Source organism: Epinephelus fuscoguttatus, linkage group LG23 (genome assembly GCF_011397635.1).
Source record: "Epinephelus fuscoguttatus linkage group LG23, E.fuscoguttatus.final_Chr_v1".
In the NCBI taxonomy this organism is placed as follows: Eukaryota; Metazoa; Chordata; class Actinopteri; order Perciformes; family Serranidae; genus Epinephelus; species Epinephelus fuscoguttatus.
This window is the reverse complement of record NC_064774.1, coordinates 7350335-7377131: the sequence shown is the minus strand read 5'-3', so window position 1 is coordinate 7377131 and position 26797 is coordinate 7350335. Positions and strand designations below refer to the sequence as shown.

At 42.5% G+C, this 26797-nt stretch overlaps 1 protein-coding gene across 1 annotated transcript in view; it reads right to left on the bottom strand.

The window, feature by feature from the left end:
* The window catches only part of trpc5a (transient receptor potential cation channel, subfamily C, member 5a), a 224937-nt gene that overhangs the window by 6864 nt on the left and 191276 nt on the right, over positions 1 to 26797 (bottom strand). Inside the window, exons 14-16 of the mRNA XM_049568039.1 lie at positions 14880 to 15075; positions 12426 to 12635; positions 5146 to 5187 (exon numbers count right to left, since the gene is read on the bottom strand). Coding sequence (XP_049423996.1) covers positions 5146 to 5187; positions 12426 to 12635; positions 14880 to 15075 — 448 coding nt within the window. The remainder of the gene's footprint in view (positions 1 to 5145; positions 5188 to 12425; positions 12636 to 14879; positions 15076 to 26797) is intronic.

The window sequence follows — 26797 nt, the reverse complement described above, 5'->3', positions numbered from 1 at the left end:
CTCTGCTTGTATTTTTTATCAATTCATTCATCTTCCGTGACCGCTTATCCCGATAGGGGTCGAGGGGGGGTGGAGCCTATCCCAGCTGACATTGGGTGAGAGGCAGGGTTCACCCTGGACTAGCCTCGCATCACCAGGCTCTTCACGTACTGTACAGCAAAGAGCCTGGTTTCCTTTCACTCTGAATTTTGTCTGGATTCTGGTTCCGGTCTAGAGAGCGGATCCAGATTTCACTAAATTCACCAAAGTAAAACTTTAAATTCTTGGGGCGTCGGTGGCTTAGTGGTAGAGCAGGCGCCCCATGTACAAGGCTGTTGCCGCAGCGGCCCGGGTTTGACTCCAGCCTGTGGCCTTTGCTGCATGTCATGCCCTCTCTCTCCCCCTTTCACACTTGTCTGTCCTATCAATTAAAGGCTAGAAATGCCCCAAAAAATATCTTAAAAACAAAACAAAAAAACCCCCTTTAAATTCTGGCACACCATCGATTTCCGTCTCCAGTTTCTCCACGTTGGAAAGTTGAATCGGAAAAGAAAGAAGAGTGAAGACTGTCACCACGATCGATACATTTTAATCATTTAAACATGGACGTATAATAGTCTGTTTTAGAAGAGGTTCTTCAAGAAACTTGTCGGGTACATAAAATAGAGTGTGCCAGTAAACCCGGAACTCCGTTAGCGCTTTTAGCACTTCCGGTTCTCTCGTCTAAAAGTCAATATGTTTTTTGAATGGGATTTTGGTAAAATGCCTCAAATAAGGTCTGTGGTTAACAAAAGCTTAAGCGAGTTTCAGGTTTTGTTCTACGACATAAAACACGTCAGTAAATACCCTACTTGTGAATTTTGAAGCTTTACGTGTCGTAAAAAAGGCGATTGCTAACAAGTTGCTCAATACGACTACAAACCCTGTCGGGGACATTAAACGTCATCACCCCCGAACAGGCGAGAGTGCTGGCAGTCCGCCATTACAGCTTCTTATTTAGCTTTAACAGTCCGATTTCCCCATTATACAATGTTTTTAAAATAAAGCGGCCGAAATCAGTTGAAAGCTTAGTGGCGGTGACGTCAAGAGTCATGCGACCATGGAGTAGTCATGTAGTTTGTTAAAGCCTAACGTTAGCTTTTCACTTCTGGCGATCGCATTTAAGCTTCAAATGTGGCATGAAAGGTGTTCATATGTGAAGATTATCTCGCTGAACAAAACCTGTAAGTGTCATAAACTTGTGTTAGCCACAGAGCTTATTTTCTGACATAATCCAAAACACAATGCAAAAATCACATTCACTTTCTCTTCCGGGAACCAGCGCGATGCTAAACTTCTGGGTTTTGACGTCAGCCCTGGCACACTCTATAACCTCTTTAAAGCCGCTACAGAAGCTTTGCCTGACAAATTTAATCGATGGAAAGGCGCATCCATCGAATTCCGGATCCTGCCTCTCTCGCCCTGGTTCCAGTTGCTTACCAAAATGGCCACTAAACGGCCCCAGACTACTCTGGACAGGTCGCCAGACTATCACAGGGCTGACACATAGAGACAGACAACCATTCACACTCACATTCACACCTACAGACAATTTAGAGTCTCCAAGTAACCTGCATGTCTTTGGACTGTGGGAGGAAGCTGGAGCACCTGAAGAGAACCCACGCTGACACAGGGAGAACATGTGTGTTAAAGCCAAAATAATCTGGTGTTCAGATGATTAAAAATCTGGATTGGTGTTTATTTTCTGTGAGTTTAAGTTTCACAAACTTTGTGTGAAAAGCCTTTTAAATGAAGGCGACTGACTGTTCTGATTTCTTCTGTAATACATGTTTCTGTCAGTGACTCATCAGTTCTGTTGTCACATTAAAGACCTAAAACCTGATCATGATTACTTTCATGTTTGTACATGTTTTTAATGGGACTAAATTAAACTATTACATTTTTAACTTGCTCACTTTGCTGCTTCGTCACAAAATACAAAATATTTCGACCCAACTGACGAATTTAAATGTTATTATCTCATTAAGAATTCAGCCAATGAGGCGAGTGACCCTCATTGATTTAAAGACCAAAGACAAATTTCACCAGCATTTGGTGCTCAGTGGGCGGTAATTCAAACCCTGACACACTGCTACAGTACACACACACACACACACACACACTAACACACTAACACACTGCATCCTCCCACAGTCAACACCTGTGACTGCCAAACGGGACGGTCTGGCATGCTGTCACTCTCCGCCTCTGCCAGAAACACACCACACACTGTCAGAGTGAAGGGCACATTCCTACAACAATCCTTAAAAACATGGACGCCTCTCAAAGCAACAATCAGCGCTGCCAAACACAAAGTACTGGCGTTGCTGCGTCTGCATTCGCTGCCAGTGCAGAGGTGTCAAAATACAAGAGCTCCGTCTCGCTTGATTTGCCGCACAAACTCTTGCACGCATCCCCCAAAAAACTGGACATCAGAATAACAGTCGCAGCCGCCAAAAACAATCCACTGTTTCCTTCACAATCAACAAGTGCTGAAGAGTTTAAACGAGGCGCTCGCTATCAGTTTAACTCATATTAGAGGACGCGGTGTACTGACACAACCTGGAGGACACGTCTGCATCTCTGCGGCGAGGTGAGAAGTTAAAGCACTGCAGGTCAGCGAGTTGCTCTGTTACAGGAAGAGATTATTATCACTTTCTCTGTCAATACACTCTCATACCTGCCAGATTTTAGATCTTCTTTGTTTAATTTTTGGGGTGTTATGAGGTCGCCTGGTAAAAAAAGAGACTTGCTGCTGCCACGTTTTTACCCGTGTTGGACTACAGGGATCTTCTGTGTGTGCACGCCTCTGCTCAGGTATTGCATGAGACGCTTCCTTAAAATTCATCGAGCAAAATCTTACTTAATGTTTACCAAATGTCTGCCTTACTGTTGTTAAAAGCTGGATGTCAACAGGGCTGCCTCCTAATAGTCGACCAAACATGAGTCGACCAGAAACGTCATTAGTCAGCAAGATTTCATTGGTAAAGCAAACGTGAAACTCTATCAGGAGCCGCACCTCGTCAGAATAAATCCAAACCTACATGTCTGGACCGTGTGGGAGTTTAATTTGAAAGGACAGACACAGTAAGTGTCCACGCTCAGCAGTCAGACAGGAGTCAGGTTAATTTCCAGGGCTGGTACCTGCGGTTATTCCACAGGCTAGTTAATAACATGTCGGGCAGGAAATCCAAAGTGTGGGATCATTTTGAGAAGGTGAAGGATGAACCCAAGGTGATATGTAAACTCATCTTCATTGGTCGACTACAAACATGACGTATCATCTGAAACATGGAAGTAGCTACATGCCCATTAGCCCACAGCGTCATTAACAGGCGGCTCGCTCAGTGTGTGACGTGCACTTGGAGATAAAATATAGGCCTATATTAATGAAGGTTCATTAGTACGGTTTGTATTTCTCTGTAATGTAGCACAGTGTTAACAATGTTACTGATACTATTCTTTCTCACACCTTCAACTCAAACCACCAAAATATATCATTTAATCATTACATTAATATCGTAAACATGCGGGAGACTAGTCGACTAATGGCCTTAAATGACGACTATTGGGCGACTAGGAAAACTCTTATCATCGGACAGCAGTGCGTTACTCCACAATTCTGCCTTTGGCTCGTTCCCTATTGGGTAACATCAAATCTGTTGCAAGAAGTCTGGTTTGACAGTAATTTCAGTTCTGAGCAGCACGTCACAAAACTTCTGCAATCATTTTTTTATCATCTTAGAAATATTTCAAAAATCAATTTTAACTTTTAAAGACACAAACACAATTGACTGTTCGCCCCCAGACACAGCCTGGCCAATCATAAAGTAGCATCAGGCTGGCTCAGACCAGGCTCCGACAACACCACAGCTGTAATGCAGTTGTTTCAGATTTCCTTCATTTTTCATTGAGCCACAGCGATCGGTCGCATTTTAGCCATTTTGAAGCATTTTTCTGTTGCTATAGCACCACCCAGTTGCCAATTAGAGTTAAATTTCTCCAGTCACCTTGAGGCGTCCTGTTCTACATATCTACCAAGTTTAGTAAAAATCCATATGGCGGTTAGGCCTAGATAAGAAATGAGCTCTCTAGCGCCCCCATTTTGTTTGATGGGGTCAATAATGGAGGGGTCCCCTCAGATTATGTGTGGTCATATGCCTACAAAGTTGCGTGGTGATGGGTGAAACCCTTGAGATGTTATACACCTTTATGTGATGAGCCACGCCCTCCGCAATATTCATTGCCTTATAGAAGCTCAGTTTTAGTAAGTTTTCCAACTTTTGCCAAGAGGGAACTTTAGATATTGGTCCCTAGATTATGTTCACCCAGTTTCATGCAGATCGCTCAAACTTCCTAGGAAGAGATCCATTTGAAGTGTTTTTCAAAAAATTCAAAATGGCGGAAAATCTGTATAACCAGAAGTTATGGGTTCTTGAGGCAAATGTGTTCCTCATGAGGAGAGGCATCTCTGTGCAAAGTTTCATGTCTCTACGACATACGGGGCATGAGATATGCACATTCAAAGTTTGACATTTCAATCAGTTGCTATAGCGCCCCCCTTTGGCCAATTGATGTAATATTGCTTCATTCTCATCCTCCCATGACCCTCTACCACTGTGCCAGATTTCACATGGATTGACCAAGTCAGTGAGGAGAAAAACATGCAACAGAAACACAGACACACAGACAGTTTTCGTCATTATAGTAAGATACAGTGAGTTAACAGTGAAACAAAGACCGACCCTGCTGTACAGGAACCAGTGAAGGGAAGCAGGGAATCTTTGCTGATATTCAACCAGCTGTGTGTCATCACAGTGTGTGCAGATGAATGTTGTTTGACTTCCCCTGGAGATCCCTGCCTGTCTGGTGGTGGAGGTCCAGGTGCTGGCAGCAGCCAAACACTGTTCTTCTGCACACACTGTGATGCCACACAGCTGGTTCAGTATCAGCAAAGTTTCCCTTTATATTCATTGTCTTGTGTGGCGATCAGCAGTGATGTGGTGGTTCACTTTTACACTGTGATCTGTAGCCTATAGGAACTAGATTTCTGTGGAGCACACACACACACACACACACACACACACACACACACACACACACACGAAGCAGTGATGGTGTACCGACCTGGTAATGCTGATTCTGTATCAGACTGTCGGCGTGGCGTTCCTGCAGAGACAAAAAGAAAGCATGTTCAACACATGATGTTTCATGCGACAACCTGATTTCAAAACCATAAAACACTTGCACAGTTCTTTTCTTTAAAACAGTGACGTCCGCTTTTCAAAAATGATGAATAGCACCAAACTAGAACAAAAGCGAACAGGTAACAAATTGCCTCTGGCTGACAGACTGACACTTTTACAGCCTGGATCCTCCACACTGCAGAGCTGCTGAGTAATGAACTCCAGTTAATCATTTTCCTCCTCTAAAAATTGATATATGACTTTTATTTTTTTTTTTTGGGAGAGAAGTTCTGCTCTTCATTTCCATTTTCAGACCTTTAGCTGACGCTCAGATCATCTCAGTGTGAGCATCTCCTCTCTAACGCGCCTCTCCTCACCTCATCAAATGTTGGAACCAATTGAATCAAGTGCACTGAGAGCGTTCAGGTTATTTTTAGAGAGCAGCTACAGAGTCAAACCAGACCTATAGAAGTCAGAGTGGGTTCACTCTGCAACTGATGCTGCACTCTTATCCATGCAGCTGAGCGCTCGACAAAGAAGACAGTAAGAGAAAATGCACCATCACACACACATTTAAATAAAACAATAAGAAAGCATTACAGCCAATCTCGTTATGACCTTTGTGATTTTATTTTAAGGCACCATCAGAGTCATTTCTTCCTTCTTTTACAGAGGGCTGTGAATACATTTGGTTTAATATGTGATTGTTATGCAGGACCTTCGGGTGCTGTGCTTTCAAATTGAGATTTGATGTCATGTTGCATTTACGTTTGTATCCCTTTGATTAAAGCAGCGGTGGTAAATAAAAAAATACATTTACAGTTTCGAGGCACCTAAGCTTTACTTTTCTGATCGGCAGAAGTCAAGAGGGCCATTGAGCTCTTTAGCAGGAGCAGTTTGTAATTGTTTGTGGTTTTGCTCGCTAGCACACGGTAAATATCCGGATGTCAGCCTTCGTTTGGTGCGTCTGCTTCTTAATGCCGGGTTCACGCTACACGACATTTCTGTCTGTTCTGACAGTCACTATGTCACATTACACGATCGTGGAGTCATAGAATCGTGCCGTGACTTGGCCGACGAACATGACAAACTACACGATGGTCCACACCAATTATCCCCGGCCACCTTTCACAACGTTTGATGTCATCAGGTTATTCTTGTCCTATTGTTATTATTATTACTATCATTTCAGTCACTGTGTCTGTTCATGTGCCAGCCAGTGAAGTACTGTACACAAACATACAAGTCACCGAATCCTCCACAACAAGTTCCTGCAAATGTTTCACAATAAAAGCCTGATTAGAAAATGGAGGGATTCGCTCAGCAGAGGTTATAAGGGGCTTTTAATTTGAAACAAGTGTTGAGTTTGAAATGACGGTGCGATATGTTAACTTTACAAAGACATGGAGTGGATAAAAAGTAAATATATAAACACACAGAGGGATTAATAAATAACGGACCGTCTATAATGTAGTTTGTTTCAAATGAAGCTGGGAGCCTCTGCAGTTGTGGTGAGTAAAAGCCCCGCCGCTATTTGTTAATGTTATTACTTTATGTCCGACCATGAGGATGTACCATTGTTTGCTAGCTTGATGCTAATGACAGTAACGTTAACTCAGCAGGTTGACAAAGTGCCTCTGCTGTTTCACACCATCATTTCCCCCTTTTACTCTGTGTGGTAACATCCCTAGAGGAAATATTAAAAACGCTGGGGTGTTGTTGTCATACAGTTATCTACAGCAGCAGATTGTTCTGTGTTTCTACTGGTCAGAGTGACGGCTGTGATGGGAGAATTGGATCTCAGTGAAGGGCAAGTGGTCCATAACTTTAATTTTGGAGACAAAAAAATGTAGGCTTAGCGCCCTGTGGTCCATTGCCCAATAGGAAATGTAGAATACTCAAAAGTACTTTAAAAGTGCTTGAGTTACTTTTTTCAGGGAGTAATGTTGGAAGTACTTTTAAAGTAATTGAGTTACTTTACTCAGGGAGGAACGCAGTAAAGTAACTGGTTACTTTTTTTAAAAAGTAATGCAGTAATGTACTTTAATTACTTTAAAAATAACCCTTACCCAACACTGATCGTGAACGACAAAAAGAAAATCAAACATGCTAGACTTTCTGTTGGAACATCATGAGGCATCCCAGACGTGGCATCAGTTGTCGTTTACTATGACGCACTACACCTCATGAACAATGGATTATCACATACAACACAGCTGACACCATACGTCGCTGCGACGGGCTACAATCGGGCTGATATCGTTTAGTGTGTACACGGCATTAAATGACAGTAAACTGAGCCATCGTGAGGTTTGGACTGTTGGTGGGAGAAAAGACATTTAAAGCATGTCTCTACTTTTATCTAATATTTTACAAACCAATCAAGAAAACAATCAGCAAATTATCTGCAGCCAAATATAAAGTATGTAAAATTAGATCCACCACAGAGAAGAAAGTATTATCAACTTGTATGTTTCTGATACAAGCACAAATAAGTGCTGAAAAAAATAAATAAATATTAAATATAATAATAATAATTAAATAAAAAATAACAAATAAATAATATATATTCTTGTAACAGAGTATTTTACAGCGTGGTATTAGTACTTGAGTAGCAGATCTGGTGTTCATCCTCTCCACATCTTCCTGTAACAATCCTTCTCCGCCTATCAGCGCCTTCCATATCTCATGTTGTTTTCCAGCTGACTCTGTCAACACACACACACACACACACACACACACACACACACACACACACACACACACACCCTGGCTCCCTCCCTTGATCAGATCTCTGCAGAGCTGTGTGGCTCTGTGAACCTATGTGGGCTGGTTGGCTTATATAACTCAGCTGACTTCAGCTGAGGTGAACATGCCAGCTGCACTCAGTGTGTGTGTGTGTGTGTGTGTGTTTGTTATCACTGCTTGCTCACAGTCTCTCTCTCCAGATGACTGGACTGTTAAATGTGTTTATCAGGACGTGTTTATCTGCTGATGTTCCTTCTGTGCTCACAGACACACAGCTGATGTCGCTCCACGTGCTGTCTGATTGTGTTCCTGTAAGACGATATACGTTCGTCCACTTCGCTCCTGCACTGCTCCGTAACTCTGAGTCCCTCTGCTGTGGATTTAGTTACTCTTTGTGGCCTTAGTTACTTTTCATACTTTGATTTTATACACAAAACATATGATCATGTTACAAAGTATGAGTTATTGTTACAGGCAGTAGTGGAAGGAGTACTCAAAGCATCTACGTAAAGGAGAAGCAGCAACACCACAGTACAGAAATACTCAATCACAAGTGAAAGTCTTGCATTCAAAATTTTAAGTAAAAGCACAAAAGTATTAGTATTAGTTTTTTGGTGGGCGGGGCTTAGCTGGAGGCAAAACAACTCTCTGTAGACATTAGCCAGCGCTCACTAGCAAGTTCTGTTGGCAAAAATTCGGAGCGCTGTCTGAATGTACCTCATGATTGGAATGTATTAATATAAAATAATACACACGTGCAGTGTAAATTCATATGTAGCATATTTATTAAACACAACGTTAGCATTTTCTTTCTTTATTCAAAAATTCTGGGGCTGGGTGCACAAATCACCTTAAGTTAAGATTTTCCTAGTTGAGGTTTTCCGTCAGCCTATCATCTTACTGCTCTTCATTTTAAATATGGTTCTGTCTCTGCCGTAGTTCTGTCTTGCTGCAGTCGTGCGTGCCCTCCACCTCCCCATCGCCACCTGGTCTTTACAGATTCATCAGCCTCATCGGCCTCAGAGTCATCAGCCACTACCTCCACCAGTGTCTGGACTCCATGAAGGGATTTATCCTGCTGCTGTTCACAAAATATCTCCCAGGCGCCAAAGATTTCTGTTAAATCTTAATCACCACTAATCATCTGTTAATCTGTACACTCATAGGCTCAGTCCCAATAACCCTGCCCTACCCCTAGATTTGCGCATTCCCGTGAGGGGTAGGGGTGTCCCAATTCCTTTTTGCGTGTAGGGACAGGGGGCATAACGAGGGGTAGTGGGTATGAAACTAGCCCTTCGGACCGAGGGATTTCAGAAGCTGACTTGCCAGCGAGTGGTAGACATCACCATGGCTACCACCGAGCAAGAGACGGGGAAAAAAGTTCATACACGTACGTATAATTTCGCAAATACACATGGAACTTTTGTAAAAATGTTTTCGAATAACTGTGTATTTATGTAGAGAACAGTATAACAATTTTTTATTGCTATTCACAATGTCTACATTGGAGTTGACAGAAAGCTAGCCAGCTAGCTAACGTTACTGTTGTCAGGTTGCTTGTTAGCTAGCTAGCTAGCTAGCTCGCATTATCTGGCATCTGTCATCTGTCCTGTTCTGCAAAATTGTTGGATTTTTCACGTTACGATAACACGCCAGCTAGTATAACTATGCTGCCTCGTAACATTAGCTGGTTAGCTAGCTAGCAGAAGTCCCCTGTCGGCTGTCGTTCATCAAACGAAGCATGATGAATACAGCAAACGCGATCGGTAGGATGAACTCAACTGGAGACTCCACTGTAGATGCCGGTTGGAAATGTAGATGGCTCGCAGCTTCCTGTTTAAAATAGTTACGTATGTGTGAACGTAACTGACGCGGTGACGGAGTGAGTGGTGTCCCAATTCCTAGGGAACAATTTCAACCCCTCGTTGCTTCATTTCGAGGGCCAAGGGGTAGTGGACAAGGGGGGTATTGGGATTGGGCCTTACTCTGTATTAAATATTATCTTTACTTCACTTCTCCTGATTGAAACACTTAAGGAATCCCTAGACCGTTGCACAAAAGACCTTAGCAACCAAAGCACAGTAAAATACACTTGAGGTCTCTATGTTAACTGTAACATGACCGAGTTTAAGGTGGCAAATGAAAAAAGTTCTGATTCTACACTTTAGATTTGACTGAATTAATTTTGTGTTGCTTCTTCCTACAGTCGTTTTCTGTTCTCTGGTATTTGGGGATCAAATTTACTTTGCTTTCTATGATTGTACTCCTCCAGAAGTTTAATCCTTTGCTCCTCTGACCAGTATGGTTTCATTGTCTTCTTTTCTCCTGCTATATTTCCATCTCTTTCAACGCTATCTTATTCCCTTAACTAAGGTAACCTTAGTTGAGACGAAATTAATACTTGAGGAGAAAATTTAAGGTGTTTTGTGCAACTGGACACTGACTTTAACTGTTGATATGAGTGTGATTTTCATGCGATCTGAAAAGTTGCACTGCTGTCCACCAGATTTCAAGACTTGAGACCGATCAGAACAAATGTTGTTCTTTTAGCACTTAGAGCAGAATAAAACTGGCAAAATTAGGACGTATGTTGGGAAATATCTTCTTGAAAAACATGTAAACAAGACCAGTGGCAGCACGAGACACATTTTGGTCAGGACAGAAGAAGTACTGTTGTTCAAATCTGGCCTTTCTCCATCAACAAATTAAATAAAGCATGTTGTTGTTTGTGTTATCTTCTATTTCCTGCTGGACTCTGAGCGATGAGTGGTGAGTAAAGTATTATCATCAAACTGACACAATAAGACTGAATTTTCCCTGCAGAGTGCGCACGTTCCTTCAGCTCGTGCAGCTGCTTTCAACGTACAGCAGCATTCACAGTAACCAGAGCTCAGTTTGCATGTGAAGCCTGCGAATCCTCCAGTGACTTGTTAACATGAATATCAGCATATGGCCTTACAGCCCGGCTGAGGCCTCCGCAGCTTGTTTGCATGACTGTTGGGTGACGGGCATATGGCCACGGCAGCACGTTAGGCTACACATGAATAAATAAAACATTTATTCAGGAGTTCGTGAACTTTGGGAGTTTTGTCTGAAGTGGAGCAGCACAGAGACCGACTGTCTCGTAACTGCAGAGCTCACTGGTTTGATGCGGGCCGCCGCAGCTCGTCCCGTCATGAGCCATCAAATTCAAGCTCAACTTTAATTTGAAATTTGTTTTTTTCATATGCAGACGGATGAAATGTTCCTCTGTGGGGCGCAGAGAGCTTAGCGTGGTTGACACAAACAATAAAGGCAAAGAAACAAGAAAGACAGTCTGCTGCGTATAAGAAGTCTAAGTTTAACTGCATGTATGAATATTATATTCCCAACTGACACGCTCACTCGCGGCTCATTACATACTGACTCCTGGTCAGTGGCCTGTCGGCATCAGATACCGATGCACTGAGGCACCTTGTAGCGCTGGTATGAGATGCATGGGGAGGGCAGCACTTTTAAAGCTTAGTGTATTAAGAGTGAGAAAGTCCATATAGGGTGGGCGGGAGTGGAGGTGGATGGGTCAAACAAACTCAAGACTTTCACCCTGGAGACCGCTGTTTGTGTTCCATGTGAAACAAAATGTTGATCAAGTTTTTAAAATAACATGGTGGGCAAGTGTGTGTAGCATACAACGCCAGTGACATATGTCACTCCCCTGGGTGGGGGAGCCCCTCTGTGCAGAATGTGACTTGTGAGCGTGGGTTTCCCTGGGGTACTCCAGCTTCCTCCCACAGTCCAAAGACATGCAGGTTAACTGGTGACTGTAAATTGTCCGTAGGTGTGAATGTGAGTGTGAATGGTTGTCTGTCTCTATGTGTCAGCCCTGTGATAGTCTGGCGACCTGTCCAGGGTGTACCCTGCCTCACGCCCAATGGGATAGGCTCCAGCCCCCCACAACCTTCAAGAGGATAACATTTTTGGCGGTAATAAACTATCACAAACTATAATGAACTTACTTCTGTCATGTCTACAACAACATTAAAGTGATTTTAAATTAAATATAGATTAACATAGATTATCAGTCTGCATGTCGAAGCACCTGTGGGCAAGATACTGAACCCCAAATTGCTCCCAATGACTAGCTTATCAGTGTGTGAGTGTGTTAAAGTTGAGTAGCAGCTGGCACCTGTATGGGTCCTTCTTATCTGATTTTTCTCTTGTTGAATGTGCAGTAAGTCTTTCAAAGTTTCAAAGATACTGGGAGTTTATTCTATTCAACAGCAGCTGTATATAAAAAGGTATAATTCGTATACGGACAGGAAGCCAGTTAAGTTATTGACAATGTGCTGATTCAAGATGTGAATGTGGAGGTAACGTTAACACAATGAGCTCACTGACGCTGTGTGTCTGGATACTGCCTCTACCAAAAGCAAGAAGTGATGACACAATAACATTAAAGACTATGATTAGTAAGAGTATGAATGTGAGACTTACGGTGAACTCTCGGAGGTTTTCACATTTGTGTGTGTCGTCCCCGGGCGGCTGGCCTCTCCTGCACAGCTTGTTGTGGAGCCACACGAGCAGGTACAGGATGGACTTGGGGCTGGGGATGATGTTGAACGGAGGCGGCAGCGTGCCGCCCTCGTCAAAGTAACTCATCCACAGCTTAGTGCGGGCAAACTTCCACTCGATGTCGGCGTGGTCCTGCAGGACAAAGACAAGACAGCTGGGGGTCAGGACACAAACTGACAGGTGGTCTTTTTTTATTCTGGTAAAGCTGGTACACCACGGCCAGGTGAAAAATCACTGACCTGTAGCCTCCTGCAACAGCTCACATGGTACATTTAGAATAACGTGTCCATCAGTCACTGCTCTGCTGCTCTCAGTGTCTCTTTTTGAGCACAAACAATGTCTTCATAATCTCATTCATTCTACTTAGTTACAACTCTGGAGGTTTTGTCACAAAAAAATCCTGCCTAGAAAGGGACGGCTGCTTTTAATGTAAGTAAGATGATGAGGCAAAGTAGACTGCCTGAGTTTGCATTAACTGGAGATCAGAAGAGAAATTAAAGCCTGAGGTAAATATTTGGGCCTTTAGGGTGTTTAACTGACTCTTTTCCATAGGTACAGTCTTCTGAAGCTTGCTGAATGTAATAGAGAGGGTTCCTCTCATACATATGAGACTAGAAAGTAGCAGCCTATCCACCTTATTCCTGAGGGCACTACTGTAGAAATGATTATGGGCGCAACTTCCTGTGAGATAGCAGAAGTAGCAGTAAGCTAGTTCGTCCCATAGACTGCCTGTGATGAGTCCCAGTGGCTACTCTTGGTGGCTAACTTCCAGTGCTGGTTCTTTTCTAAAGTAATTTGCCTTCAGTTTAGCAAATACAGGTTTATTTTTTAACAAATATTTAACTAATGTTAGCTTAGCATTTTCTAAAATGTCTCTGTTGCGCTGTCCGTGTCTGTAACGACAGCCAGTCCAAGCTAAAGTTTTGTCTTCAGCAACTGTGTTGAACATAACCATAACGTAACCAGAGCAAAAAGGGATTGTTCCTGTTGCCATGGTTACCGTTGGTATGAGAAATAAAACCACAAGAGTTTCACGAGACAAAATGAAATCAGAATTAGCAGAAGAGAATGACACGTAGGCCGTCAGGTCCGTCACTCAGCGTCAGCACATGATATCCCTGTCTCTCCCCGTCGGACTTCATTCTCAGCCTACATTAGAAAATTGCTTGTCATAAAATAAACTCGGCAACATACCTTGAAATATGTATTTAGTCATTAGGGCTGAGAATGTGTTACTGATTTACCGCACTCCCCCTCATGGCAACAGCACTCCCCAATGGCAGTTGCCCCCCAGCAGGATCAGGCACTATGCCGTGTCGACCTGGTTTCCAGAATTCAGCTCAAGGATTCTTGTGATGTGCCGGCACCCCAGATGTACCTCTAATCCAATGGGGCCTCCTTGGATCGGACTTGGCTCCGACCTGTCGAGGCATGGACACAGGATCTCTGGCAGTGTCCTACGGTGCGTTGGCGGCAGACCCATTTAGTCCAGTGGGTTGTGAGGTGGGTTAAAGGCACGTGCCACAGATGCTCATTCAAATTGGGATCTGGGGAATTTGGAGGCCAGGTCGACACTTTGAGGTCTTTGTCACATTCCTGAGCGATGTTTGCCAGCGATGTGGGCCACTGCCACTGGGGAGTACTGTTGCCATGAGAGGGTGGGTGGAACATGTGAGGTGGTATCCACATGAACGCCAGAACCAAAGGTTTCCCAGGAGAACAATCAAAGTTATTCACTTCACTGGGACCATTTGGTAGTTAGCATCAGGGCAGTTTTGTCTCCAGATTTTTGGTTAGTCTCAGGAGTTTTGTGAGGAGTTTTCGGAATTCATCTAACATCGACTTGTTGTGATGCAGCCTTGCAGATTTTCATCTTTTTCATCTTTTCATTAATTTGACCTGGTCCATACCTTTTCTTTTTTGGTATTTGATGTTACATACTTAATAAGTCTTTTATCTTTTTAATTAACTCATCATTTTTTCTGTTTATGAGGGTGAAAAATTAGAGCTGGGTTAGGGAAAAAACTTGCAAAAACTTGCTGCTATTTTGATAAGCGTTTAATCGCTTGAGTCATTTTTCAAGCAAAACTATCAATCTGTTTTTTATTCTGTGCTCTTTTTCTCACTTATGATAGTGAACTTTAATATATTTGTCAAAAAGTCAAAGTCTTTAATCTCTTTTTGTGTCATTATGATAAGAAACTTTAATATATTTGGGTTATGGACTATTAGGTCGACATAAAAAAGTAATTTCAAGACATTTTATATGGACATTTAACAGAGAAAATGATGTTCAGGATATTTGAGCGAGCCACTAAAGGCTGTGATCATGTGACCACTACGATGGGTCAGAAAACATTTGACGCTGCGACTTACAGCGATGAGCTGGTAGGAGTTGTTCATCATGGCGATGAGCATGTTGAGCAGAACAACCAGCGAGATGACATTGTACGTCCCGAACATGGTCGCCCCGACGAACTCGGTGAACTCGTGCCGGGCCTTCACGTTGGTGACGTACAGGTTCAGCAGCCCGAATATCGACCAGAACAGAGACTGGAGAGTCTCAAATAACCTGAGGACACACGACAAAAGAAAACTTTTAGTTTTGTGAAGGATTCTTTCCTACGTAGAGAAATACAAAAGCAATGAAACACTCCTTAATAAAGAGGCAGATGTTCAGAGGGGCGAGAGGGAAACACTTAACTTTAGCTTAAACTCTTTTAACTTTTATCTACAAAGAGCTGCATGTAACATTGAGTTCAAATAAATAAATGATTGCAGAGTTACTCAGCAGTGATTTTGTATGTTTAGGATCCTCAGAAACATGCACAACCCTCAGTCGCTCTTCACCAAAACTGTGCAGCGAACTAGCTTCTTGTAAATGTGCAGTTAATATGTGTTTGATGAGAGGCAATATTCTCAGGTCCTTCTTGGTACATATAAATGTTGAGTATAAAACCCTTCAGGAATATGCCGTTATAGGAGTGCTGTAAAAAGGAATAAATCTGTTAAAAAAAAAGGAGCCACTAAACCATCCCACAAAAAAAACCCAAAGAAAATAAATGTGGAAGTATTAGGAAGAACACATAAAAAAGCAAATAAAAATATTAAGAGAATTAATAAAATAATTGTAATAAAATAAAAATGTGGAAATATATATAAAGAAAAATAAATAAATGAATAGAAAAATAAAAAAGCAACAGGGAAAAGAATAATAAAAATGAAGGGATAAAAATATATAAATTAAATTATATAAAAATATACAATACAGAAAAAAGTAATTTATATTTATCTTTCTATATATTATAAATAATTAAAAATGGATATATACAGAAATATGTGAAAATAAATGTAAATGCTATTAATTATTATTTTACTATTTATAACTATCTTTTATTATTTTTATTATTTTAACTGTATTATTATTATTTTAATTATTGTATTTATTGAATTGTATTACTATTGTAATATATTTATATATCATACGTTTTTGTATTTTCCACATTTATTTATTCTATTGTTTATTTCACCTATTTAGTCTTTTATTTATTCCTCTATATCTTCACTTTTTTTTGTTATTGCTTTACAGATTTATTATTTTTTTATGGCGCTCCTGTGACTCTATACCAGGGTGGCATTTCATTTTTAAAGACACAGTTATCAAGGCTAAAAGAGTTCATGGTAATGATATTATTGTGATATCTGTAGAAAATTTAAAAAAGGAGACAAAATCTATTAAACTCAAAATACGAGTGTCAGGAGGCAGAGAGAGAGTCTGTAACTATAACTGTCCAAAAGCACACAAAAAGAGCGATTACACTTAATGGATCATGTAAAGGAAATCAGATGGTGTTAAAGGAGAATAAAATGAAACTGAGATTATGTAAGAGGCCCTGGATTATTTACACTATTATCACGTGTGTATTATCAACATGAAAGCAATATTTTATTTTAAATATCATGGTTATCGTCAGCACTGCTGTATCATGACACCCCTACTCCATGCAGTCAGGCCGAGTTCAGAGATCGGAGATGTGTCTTGGCGCTGTAAAACTAAACAGTACCGACCACAGATCCATTTACTGCTTGATTTTTACTCCGACAGCTCGTGGCTGTGTGACAGATCAGTCTGAGAAACAAACAGGAGACAGCCAGTGAATGTTTAAAAGAAGAGCTGGAACTGTTGATAGATGACAGTTAGTGAAATTAGTCTTAATGGTGCTGAACTGAGACAACTTGTTGGCACAGAGTGTGACTGACAGATGGCAAAACACACACACACACACACACACACACACACACACACACACACACACACACACACACACACACACTGCAGCAGGAAGAAACAGAGTTTCAAGGAGCTAAAATAAACTGAAAAAACCTACAGAAACTATAAACAAAAAAATGAAATCACTGCCTCGTGGTTGTGCACTTCTGAATCCTGTCCAGTTTTTCTTAAAGTTTACATCTTATTTCACAGTTACTAGCATCTAGTTCCTGACATGTTGAGGCAGAGGGAACTGTCTGTAGCTCTGGTTGAGGGTGAGAGGCTGTCAGCAGATAAACAGAGATCTGTGTGGGTACATGAGACCCTAAAAAAGAGGCTGGATCATGGGGAGTACCACCAGTTGGTCCAGGAGCTTCTCCTCCATGATGGATGTGTCCAGACATATTATAGAATGACTCGTGGACGTTTGACAACCTGCTGTGTATTGTCAGGCTGTATGAGGATTGTTTCCATCATGCTGTTGAATCAATGACACCAAAAATGAAAATGGGGGTCCAACCTGGTACTCGCATGGTGTACCTAAGAAAGTGGCCGGTGGGTGTATGTCCTCCTCCTCTTCATCATCATCCACCTGACTATCTGAATTGTTGAAAGTGAACTGTCTGAGCTATAAGGTGATTGTGTGCGCCCCGTTCCTCTGTGGATTCTTGGTCAGACGTCTCTAAAGGCTCTGACGAAGGCGAAAAACGCAGGAAACCTGTTCTGAAAACTTAATTTAATTTGGACTGAATTGTGACTAGTGTTGCTTTCGTCAATGAAAAGTATGACTAAATATCGTCGTCAACGAACCTTTATCACGTGACAAAAATGAGACGGGATGCAACGTAAATGGTGGTCATGTGATGATAACTATAATTAAATATATAATGCAATGTTGACGAATAAAAACAAGACTAAATGTGGTTTACAAAATAAAACCTCTGCTAAAATGTCTCTTCATTTTTGTTGACCAAAATGAGACGAGACGAAATAATGCTATAATGTTTAGTCGCGTTATTATTATTATTATTGTTATTATTTGGCAGTATTTCTGTTTCCTAGGCTGTGCGTCACACTACACAGACGGATTACAGCCGTGACGATATACAGTACAACATCACTCGCTCTCATGTGATATTGCTTTTATACAACAGTTCAACAACAGCTTAAACAGCAATGCTGAGTAAGGAAATGTTAACAAAAGGTGATGAAATAAATTATTTAAGTACGTTATGTAGCTCCGCGGAAAAAAACAGTTCCCCCAGTCTGTTGCCAGGCAACGCAGCACACACACCAGGAACTCACAAGCTACTTTGTATTTACATTGATCTGCAGCTGTGTAACTTCGTCCAGTTCGGCTGATGAAGCGTTGGCACGGCTGGATTCAGCTTCCAACCTCCCTCGTCCTCATCAGTACCTCATCAGATGATCACTGATAATTCCTGACCGTTTTTGCTTCATTTTTGCTCCTCTCCAGTTTGTCGAGCTCGGCTGGTGTTACACAAACACACCTGGAGGTCTGCACAGAAGAGTCCTGGCTTTCCTTTTCCTCGTCCTCTCCTGACGACCACTCATGATTTAATTCAGATGTAATTCTGGGGAAAATATCAATCTTCTTGGTGTAATGCTATAGTGCCCATTTGTGTCAATGTAGCGAGTGTGACAATTGGTTAATTAATGGTTGTATTTATATTTATAACACCTGTGAGCGGAGTGATTTTACTGTTACATGTCCCAGTGATGTTATACTCTATAGCTGTGTTCGAAACCGTCCACTCACTCACTCACTATTCCCCTATTTCGTGTTTACTATATAGGGCACTACATGAGGAACGACTGAACGAGATTTCGGACACTAACTGAAATTTTCTGAACGTCGTTGCGTCAGTAGCTGCGCCGCATACTCCTGTGACTCAAGTGGACGTGCCGAGCGTCCTGTAAACAAACCGGGCGCTTTGAGGATGATCGAACTGCATGGTGGTTGTACTTTTTGTCAATAAATTGTTGAAATGGTGTGGACGTTTGGTTTTGTCAGCTACGGTTGTGTGTCTGCATTGTGAGCTGTAATAGCCCACGATAGTGCACGAGTGGCTATTGTTAGCTTGTGAGCTAACGTTACCGGCTAGCATCCTATTCATTTCTTTTCTCTTTGCGGTTGTCGTTCTTCTTCTCCTCTGGCAAAAGACGACCGCATTGCATTGTGGTATACGGGAGTAAAATGTAGGGTACATCGTTTGTTCACTCACATTTGCTGTGCATTGTGGGTATTTTATAGTCCACTATATAGTGAATGAAATCAACCGCGGAGAATTCGATCAACACTACAAAATTGCGAATACACTATATAGTGCACTATATCCGTGATAGGGAGCGATTTCGAACACAGCTTGTATCAGCACTCACGGAATGCCTCTCGTCCAATCGAATTACTCGGTCGGAACTAAATGTCGTATAAATAAATATATATTTAGCTCTAACTGGGAGCTAATTTAGAAAAGAAAATTTTGGTTTGGTTATACTATACTAGGTACTTATACTATATTGACTGGGTATAATAGAATTGCATTACTAAAAAGAGACTAAAATGTCATCAGTTTTCGTTGACTAAAACGAGACGAAAATAGTCATGGATTATTCTGACTAAAATAAGACTAAAATGCTCAGACTTTTAGTTGACTGAAACTTGACTAGACAAAAAAGAGTATGAACGTGACTAAAACTAATAAAAACTAAAGTGACAGTTTGACACAAAGACTAGACTAAAACTAAAATTAAAACAGGCCGCCAAAACAACAAACTGTGACTGACACAACGTGAAGTCGTATTTATTTTTAGATGCGCGACAATATCAGACGAAGGAAACGGATTCACTGTACGAAGGCCTTCACCGTGTGCATGTAAACGCAATCTGTGACGCAAGACCTCCTCTCTGTCCCTTCCTCCATCTTCCTCCCCTTTCTCTCTCCATCTCTCCCTCCTCCTCCTCCTCCTCCTCTGTCCTGTGTTCCTCCCTCTGTTTGTGTGACAGTCACAGTAACAGTGCAGCTTATTGAATGTTTGATGAAGCAACAATTGGCAGAGCCCCGACACCACATCACAGACAGAGGGAGAGAGAAGGTTTGTCTGCAGGGTGTTATACTGGTGCTGCATTAAATATTCATGTGTGTGTGTGTGTGTGTGTGTGTGTGTGTGTGTAGCAGTCAGGTATGTGGGCGTGAATGATCACTCTATCAATCAGTATACAGAGTGTGTGTCGGAGTGCGAGTGATGGTGTGAATTTCCTGTAAATGTACAGGTGAAGTGTGTGTGTGTGTGTGTGTGTGTGTGTGTGTGTGTGTGTGAGAGGGTGAGAGCCTGTGACGAGTGTGTAAATGAAGAGAGCGCGAGGCGATGAATGGAGCAACCGAGCGTGATATTGCGTTGCCGTTATGAAACGAGAAAAAAAAAGATGGACGCAAGAAGAATGAGAGGAGGGAGAAATTCAAACCCTCTCCTCCTCCTCCTCCTCCTCCTCCTCCTCTTCCTCCTCCTCGTCACACACACCTTCATTTAATTTAGGATCCATTAAATAATTACACTCTTATCTTTCCTCTCCTTCTTCACCTCCTCCTCCTCCTCCTCCTCCTCCTCACTGACGTCTCCTCTTGGCCTCCTCTCATTTTTAGCTCTCTGTTCTTCCTCCTCCTCTTCCTCCTCTTTGTTTTGTTTTGTAAATATTTTAAGTGAACATGTTGTCGCTCTTTTCTGATGCGTCTTGTTTCCTCTTCTCTCATCTCCTTCCTCTCCTTTTCTTTCCTTTCCTTGTTTCCTTTCATTTTCTCTCCTGTCATCTCCTGTCCTTTTATCCTCTCTTCTTCTTCCCTCTCTTTTATTCTCCCTCTTGTTCTATCCTCCCATTTCTCTTCTTTCCTTTCCTTGTTTCCTCCCCTTTACCTTTTCTCTCCTGTTCTCTTCTACGAATGTTTCCTTTCCTTCCCTTTCCTTTCCTCTCCTGTCATTCCCTCTCCTTGTTTGCTTTCCACAATCCTTCCATCACCTCTTGTATCCTGTCCTTGTTTCCTCTCCTCATTTCTCGTCTCCTTTCCTTTTATCCTCTCTTCTTCTCTATTCTCCTTGTTTACTATCCCTTCTTCTTGTCTCCTTCACTACTTTTATCATTTCCTATTCTTCCCTTTCCTTGTTCCATCACCTCTTGTATCCTGTCCTTGTTTCCTCCCCTCGTTTCTCATCATTTCCTTTCCTTTTATCCTCTCTTCTTTCTTATTTTCCTTGTTTACTATCCCCTCTCCTTGTCTCCTTCCCTCCCACTTTACTCTCTTCTTTGTTCTATCCTCTCATCTCCTTCCACTGATTTCTCATCTTTCCTTTCCTTGTTTCCTTTCCCTTTATTGTCCTTTACTTGTTTCATTTCCTCTTCTTTCATATCCTTTCCTTTCCTCTCCCCACCTTGTTTCCTTCCCTTTTCTTCTCTTTACTTATTTTCTTTACCCTCCTGTCATCGACTTTCCTCGTTTCCTTTTCCCTCCCCTTCCATCACCTCTTGTATCCTCTCCTCATTTCCTCTCATCTCCTTACCTTTTATCCTCTCTTCTTCTCTATTTTCCTTGTTTACTATCCCTTCTTCTTGTCTCCTTCCCTCTCTTCAACTCTCAACCCACTGTTTTCTCTCCTCTTTTTGTTTCCTTGCCTTTCCTAGCATTTACTTGTTTCCTTTCCTCTTTTCTTCTCTCATTTCCTTGCCTTTCCTCTTCTGTACTTGTTCCCTTTTCCTTCCTCTGATCTCCCATCCTTGTTTCCTTTTCTCTCCTACCATTGTTTTCTATCCCATCCTTTGCTTGTTTCCTTTCCTCTCCCCCTCCATCGCCTCTTGTAGCCTCATCTCTCATCTCCTTTCCTTATCTCCTCTCTTCTCCTCTATTTCCTTTACAATGCCCTCTCCTTGTCTCCTTTCCTCTCTTCTACCTGTTCCTTGTTTTCCCTCCTACCACTGTTTTTCTCCTCACCTTTCCTCTCCCTTTATCACCTCCTAAATCCTCTCCTGCCTTTTCTCCTCTGCTTGTTTCCTCTCCTCGATTCCCCTCTTCCCTCTTTTCTCTGCTCATTTATTGTTTACTATCCCCTCTCCTTGTCTCCTTCCCTCCTTCTCCACCTCGTTCTATCCTCTCATCTCCTTCAGTTGATTTCTTTCCTTTCCTTTCCTTTCCTTGTTTCCTTGCCTTTCTCCCCTTTACTTGTTTCATTTCCTCTTCTTTCACATCCTTTCCTTTCCTCTCCCCCTACCTTGTTTCCTTCCCTTTCCTTCTCCTTACTTATTTTCTTTCCCCTCCTGTCATCGACTTTCCTTGTTTCCTTTTCTCTCCCCTTCCATCACCTCTTGTATCCTCCTCTCGTTTCCTCTCCTCATCTCTCACCTCCTTCCCTCTCCTCTCCTTTCCTTGTTTCGTTTTGCATCTCCTGTCCTCTCCTGCAATGTCCTTGTTTCCTTTCCTCTCCTCTTTACCACATTCTAAATCCTCTCCTTGTTTTCTCTCATCTCTCCTTTCATCCTCTGCTCCTCTGCTCGCTTGCTCTCCTCATGTCTCCTTGTCTTCCCTCCTTCCTCTACTCACTTCTTCCTCTATATTTCTTGTTTCCTATGCCCTCTTCTCACCTGGCCCCTTTCCTCTCCTCTCCCCCCTTTGTTTACTCGCTCTTCATCTCCTTGTTTCTTTCCCTTGTTTCTCCTCGTCTCCTCTCCCCTCTCTCATCTCCCTCTCCACTAAGCCGAGTCATAAACTGCTCCAGCTGATCCTCACGGCCACTCAGTCATTTCACTGTTATAGCTCTGCAGTTGTGTGGGAGGCAGCGAGAGAGAACGTGGGGGAGAGGAAGTGTGTGTGTGTGTGTGTGTGTGTGTGTGTGTGTGTGTGTGTGCAGTGTTTCTGTGTGAGAAAACAAAAGTGTGTTTAGACTTGGCGGCCCGACAGCATGCAATTAAATCATTCCTATAGTGCTCATGAATATGTTAGATTTTCTGTGTGTTCGTGGCAGCAGTGTTCAGCCTACTGTGATTATGAGCGACTGCAGAGTAGCTCACTGTCACCTGTCTCACACTGCGTCCTCACAGGCCACATCCGTCTGAGGAGTTTCTCCTCACACTCAGTGGCTTCAGTTTTGAGTTGTTTTGACTCCATTTTCAGTTTTTTTTTCAGTGGTCCTACACATTAAAATATCCTGCGTCTGCTTTGTACAGTTTCTTCTCGTTACATGCATGTACTTTTTCAAAATAATGAACCCGACGGGTACCCGCAAAAACAGCTGATTTGCAGGTGGTTTTTAAAAAAGCATTTTTTCCCAGGTTCGGATCTGGGTGGAAAAAATAACATGCGGGTCGGATTGCGAGTTTTAGATAAACACATCAGTCATTAGCCCGGTAAACTACAGATAACTATCTTGGTCATTATTTACTATCTGAGGATCGCCTCCGCTATTTTGCAACGGTCATTGGTTCAGCTGTTTGCACGCGTTTCACCATCTAATAACACAATTTGTGATTGGACGACAGAATCAACATGGCTGCCACCGTCTAACAAGCGCCGCTTCCAAAACAGTAAATAATTATTTAGGTATTTGAGCAATAAGTGGATAAAACGTACACTATCACTTTATAATGTTTCTGAAGTGTTTCCCTGATGGATTACTTCTCTCCTCGATGGATTCTAAAAACACATGACAGCTCGTAACTGCTGAACGTTGCTCTGGACAGAAAGTGAGTCTGTTATTACACATGTAAAGTTCCTTTACATAGATTAAAAGTTCAAAAGCATTAAACATAACAAACGAGTGCTTTTACAGTCGTATGGGAGAAGAACACAGAGGGCTGATGATGGAGCTGAAGTCAGGTTTTTATTGTGAGAGCTGCTTCATTCAGGTCGTTGTTTACTCACTGGCACCTTAACTGTGGCGATATGCTGTTCAGTATTCAGCCAATATGACCCAAAATGATTACTTTAAATCCGGGTTACGGGTCGGGCTGCGGGTCGTGTTTCAACAGGTCGGACCGGGTTGCGGTACTAATTGGCCTGATGCGCGGGTTTGCGGTTCGGGTGCGGTTCTGTATGTCGCCGAGTCGGGTCGGGGCGGATGTTGAAAACTGGACCCGTGCAGGACTCTGACGTGAACACCACTCTCCGGTTTGTAGAACATTATGATGTCACAGTGAAGCTGACCTTTGACCTTTTGAATATAAAATGTCACCAACATAATTCTATCCTATTGGACATTTTGTTATAATTAGCTAAGTAAGTCCCGAGTTATGGCTAAAACCATGTTTGTGGGGTCACAGTGACCTTGACCTTTGATCACCGAATTCTGGTCAGTTCATCGTTTCCCGTCTCCACCAAACACTTTCAGTATGGTACCGTTGGAACCAACAGTAACCCTTCAGACATGGTACCTAGACCCTAGTTTAGTACCAGATCTGTGTGCTACGTACCCCAACAGAGGGGGGACCAAACATGGGGACGGTACCATTGGTACCATCCACAACTTTGCTGTACTGCTTGGTGGAAACAGGGCTCATGTGGACATTTGTACCAAATTTGAAACACTTCCTCAAGGCCTTACGGAGCTATAGTGTGTGCCAGGGCTTACGTCAAAACCCAGAAGTTTAGCATCGCGCTGGTTCCCGGAAGAGAAAGTGAATGTGATTTTTGCATTGTGTTTTGGATTATGTCAGAAAATAAGCCCTGTGGCTAACACAAGTTTATGATGCTTACAGGTTTTGTTCAGCGAGATAATCTTCACATATGAACACCTTTCATGCCGCATTTGAAGCTTAAATGCGATCGCCAGAAGTGAAAAGCTAACGTTAGGCTTTAACAGACTACATGACTACTCCATGGTCACATGACTCTTGACGTCACCGCCACTAAGCTTTCAACTGATTTCAGCCGCTTTATTTTAAAAACATTGTATAATGGGGAAATCGGACTGTTTAAGCTAAATAAGAAGCTGTAATGGCGGACTGTCAGCACTCTCGCCTGTTCGGGGGTGATGACGTTTAATGTCCCCAACAGGGTTTGTAGTCGTATTGAGCAACTTGTTAGCAATCGCCTTTTTCACGACAGGTAAAAGCTTCAAAATTCACAAGTAGGGCATTTACTGATGTGTTTTATGTCGTAGAACAAAACCTGAAACTCGCTTAAGCTTTTGTTAACCACAGACCTTATTTGAGGCATTTTACCAAAATCCCATTCAAAAAACGTGTTGACTTTTAGACGAGAGGACCAGAAGTGCTAAAAGCGCTAACAGAGTTCTGGGTTTACTGGCACACTCTATTGCATTCACAAGGACGGATGTATGGACAGCCTGAAAACATAACGCCTCCTGCCATGGCTCTCACTGTCACAGCGGCATTAAAACACTCGGTGTAACCTCTCTCATCTGTGATGCGGAAACACTGCAGCCACACTAATAACATCTCTGACTGCTGTATGAAATGACACGTTACCAGTCTCACCATGGTTCTTGGCAGCAGAGAAACACTCCAATCAGGCGCTGAAAGAACTTGGAGTTCCTGTGGCTATTTAGTGTAATAGCTCTATATGTTAAATTTGGGTGCAAAGGTCTCTGAATCCCAGTAGCACCCATGCTGAGGGAGAGAGACATGGAGAAGGTGAGCAAATCCCCGAGACGGAGACAGAACAATGTGTGTGAAAGGAAATAGACTGAGGTTTGCAGAGTGTGAAAGACGGCGGTGAGGAAATGTTTACAGCGTTTGTGTGAAGGCAGAAAAAGAGAGAGTGAAGTATTGTAGAGGCAAACAGAGTGACACACACACACACACACACACACACTTGGTGCCTGGTGTAAAGCAATGTAACACATTAATGGTGATAAGTGAGTGCGAAGAACAGATGAGTGAGAAGAGGAGGGGAGAGACACCTGAGCAGAAACAGGAAATGATCTCGCAAAAGAACTCATAAATGTTGATAAGTGTGTGCAAATTACGACACACACACACACACACACACACACACACACATACACACACAGAGGAAATAATCCTTGTACTGTAAACTCATGAATGCTGATGCAGGCTGGGGTGCCCGCGGGGCCGCGATCGCTCTGTTTGCATAATGCATCATCTCAGCCGTCGCCGCGGCGATCAGCGCGCTCATTTAGCTTCAGCGTGAGGCTGATTTCTTTCCAGCAGACTCCTCTGATGCACCGGCAACACGTCAGGGTCGATGTGCAGATGAGAAACTCTGACAGCAGCTGTGATCAACATGATGGTGCTTTGTTTATTCAAGTCAAGGTTTGCTGAGTGTGGATGTTCTCTTTCAGCGTTGCAGCGAGGAGGTCGCCGTGAAAAGACTTCAGGAAGTCAAGATTGAATTGTCAGTATTTTACCAAACCTATATTGTTTCCCTCACACTGAAGATATACTCTGCGTCGTCACTGATGACCCAGTCTCAGTGCGTGGTGGTGGATTTGGTGTTCGGGACTTTCTGGGCTGCAACCTTTGGGCAAAGGTGTGTAGCAGCCACAGACAGCATGAGCTGAGGTCAGGATATGTGATGTTGTATCAATACACAGATGCCAACTTTTGGTGCCACAATAATAAAGTCAGTTGCTTTTTCGCTCCACTAGATGGTGCTGAAGTTTTTTTCCTGGTGAGGTCAGCAGAGGTCTCAGTCAGCAGCATTTGGCAGGAAGTTCATCAAAACAAAGATGGAGGCAGCGGAGAAAGAAATCAGAAATGTGCCAATAAATCAAATATCTGGATTTATTTTGGATTTTTTAACACAGAAGGAAAGGAGGACTTAGATATGACACACGTGATTTACGAGCAGAGTCATATGAGAGTAAAATACTGTGGGAATACTACGAACATAAGGGCTCACCTCACACCCGCAGCCGCTGACGGCCAAGCTAACGCTAAACCTGCTCCGCCGAATAATCAACCAACACTGGACACACTTAGCTTGATGTGACTACCATCAACTGTGAGAGCGAAGAAACCAACACAAACACAGTCTAT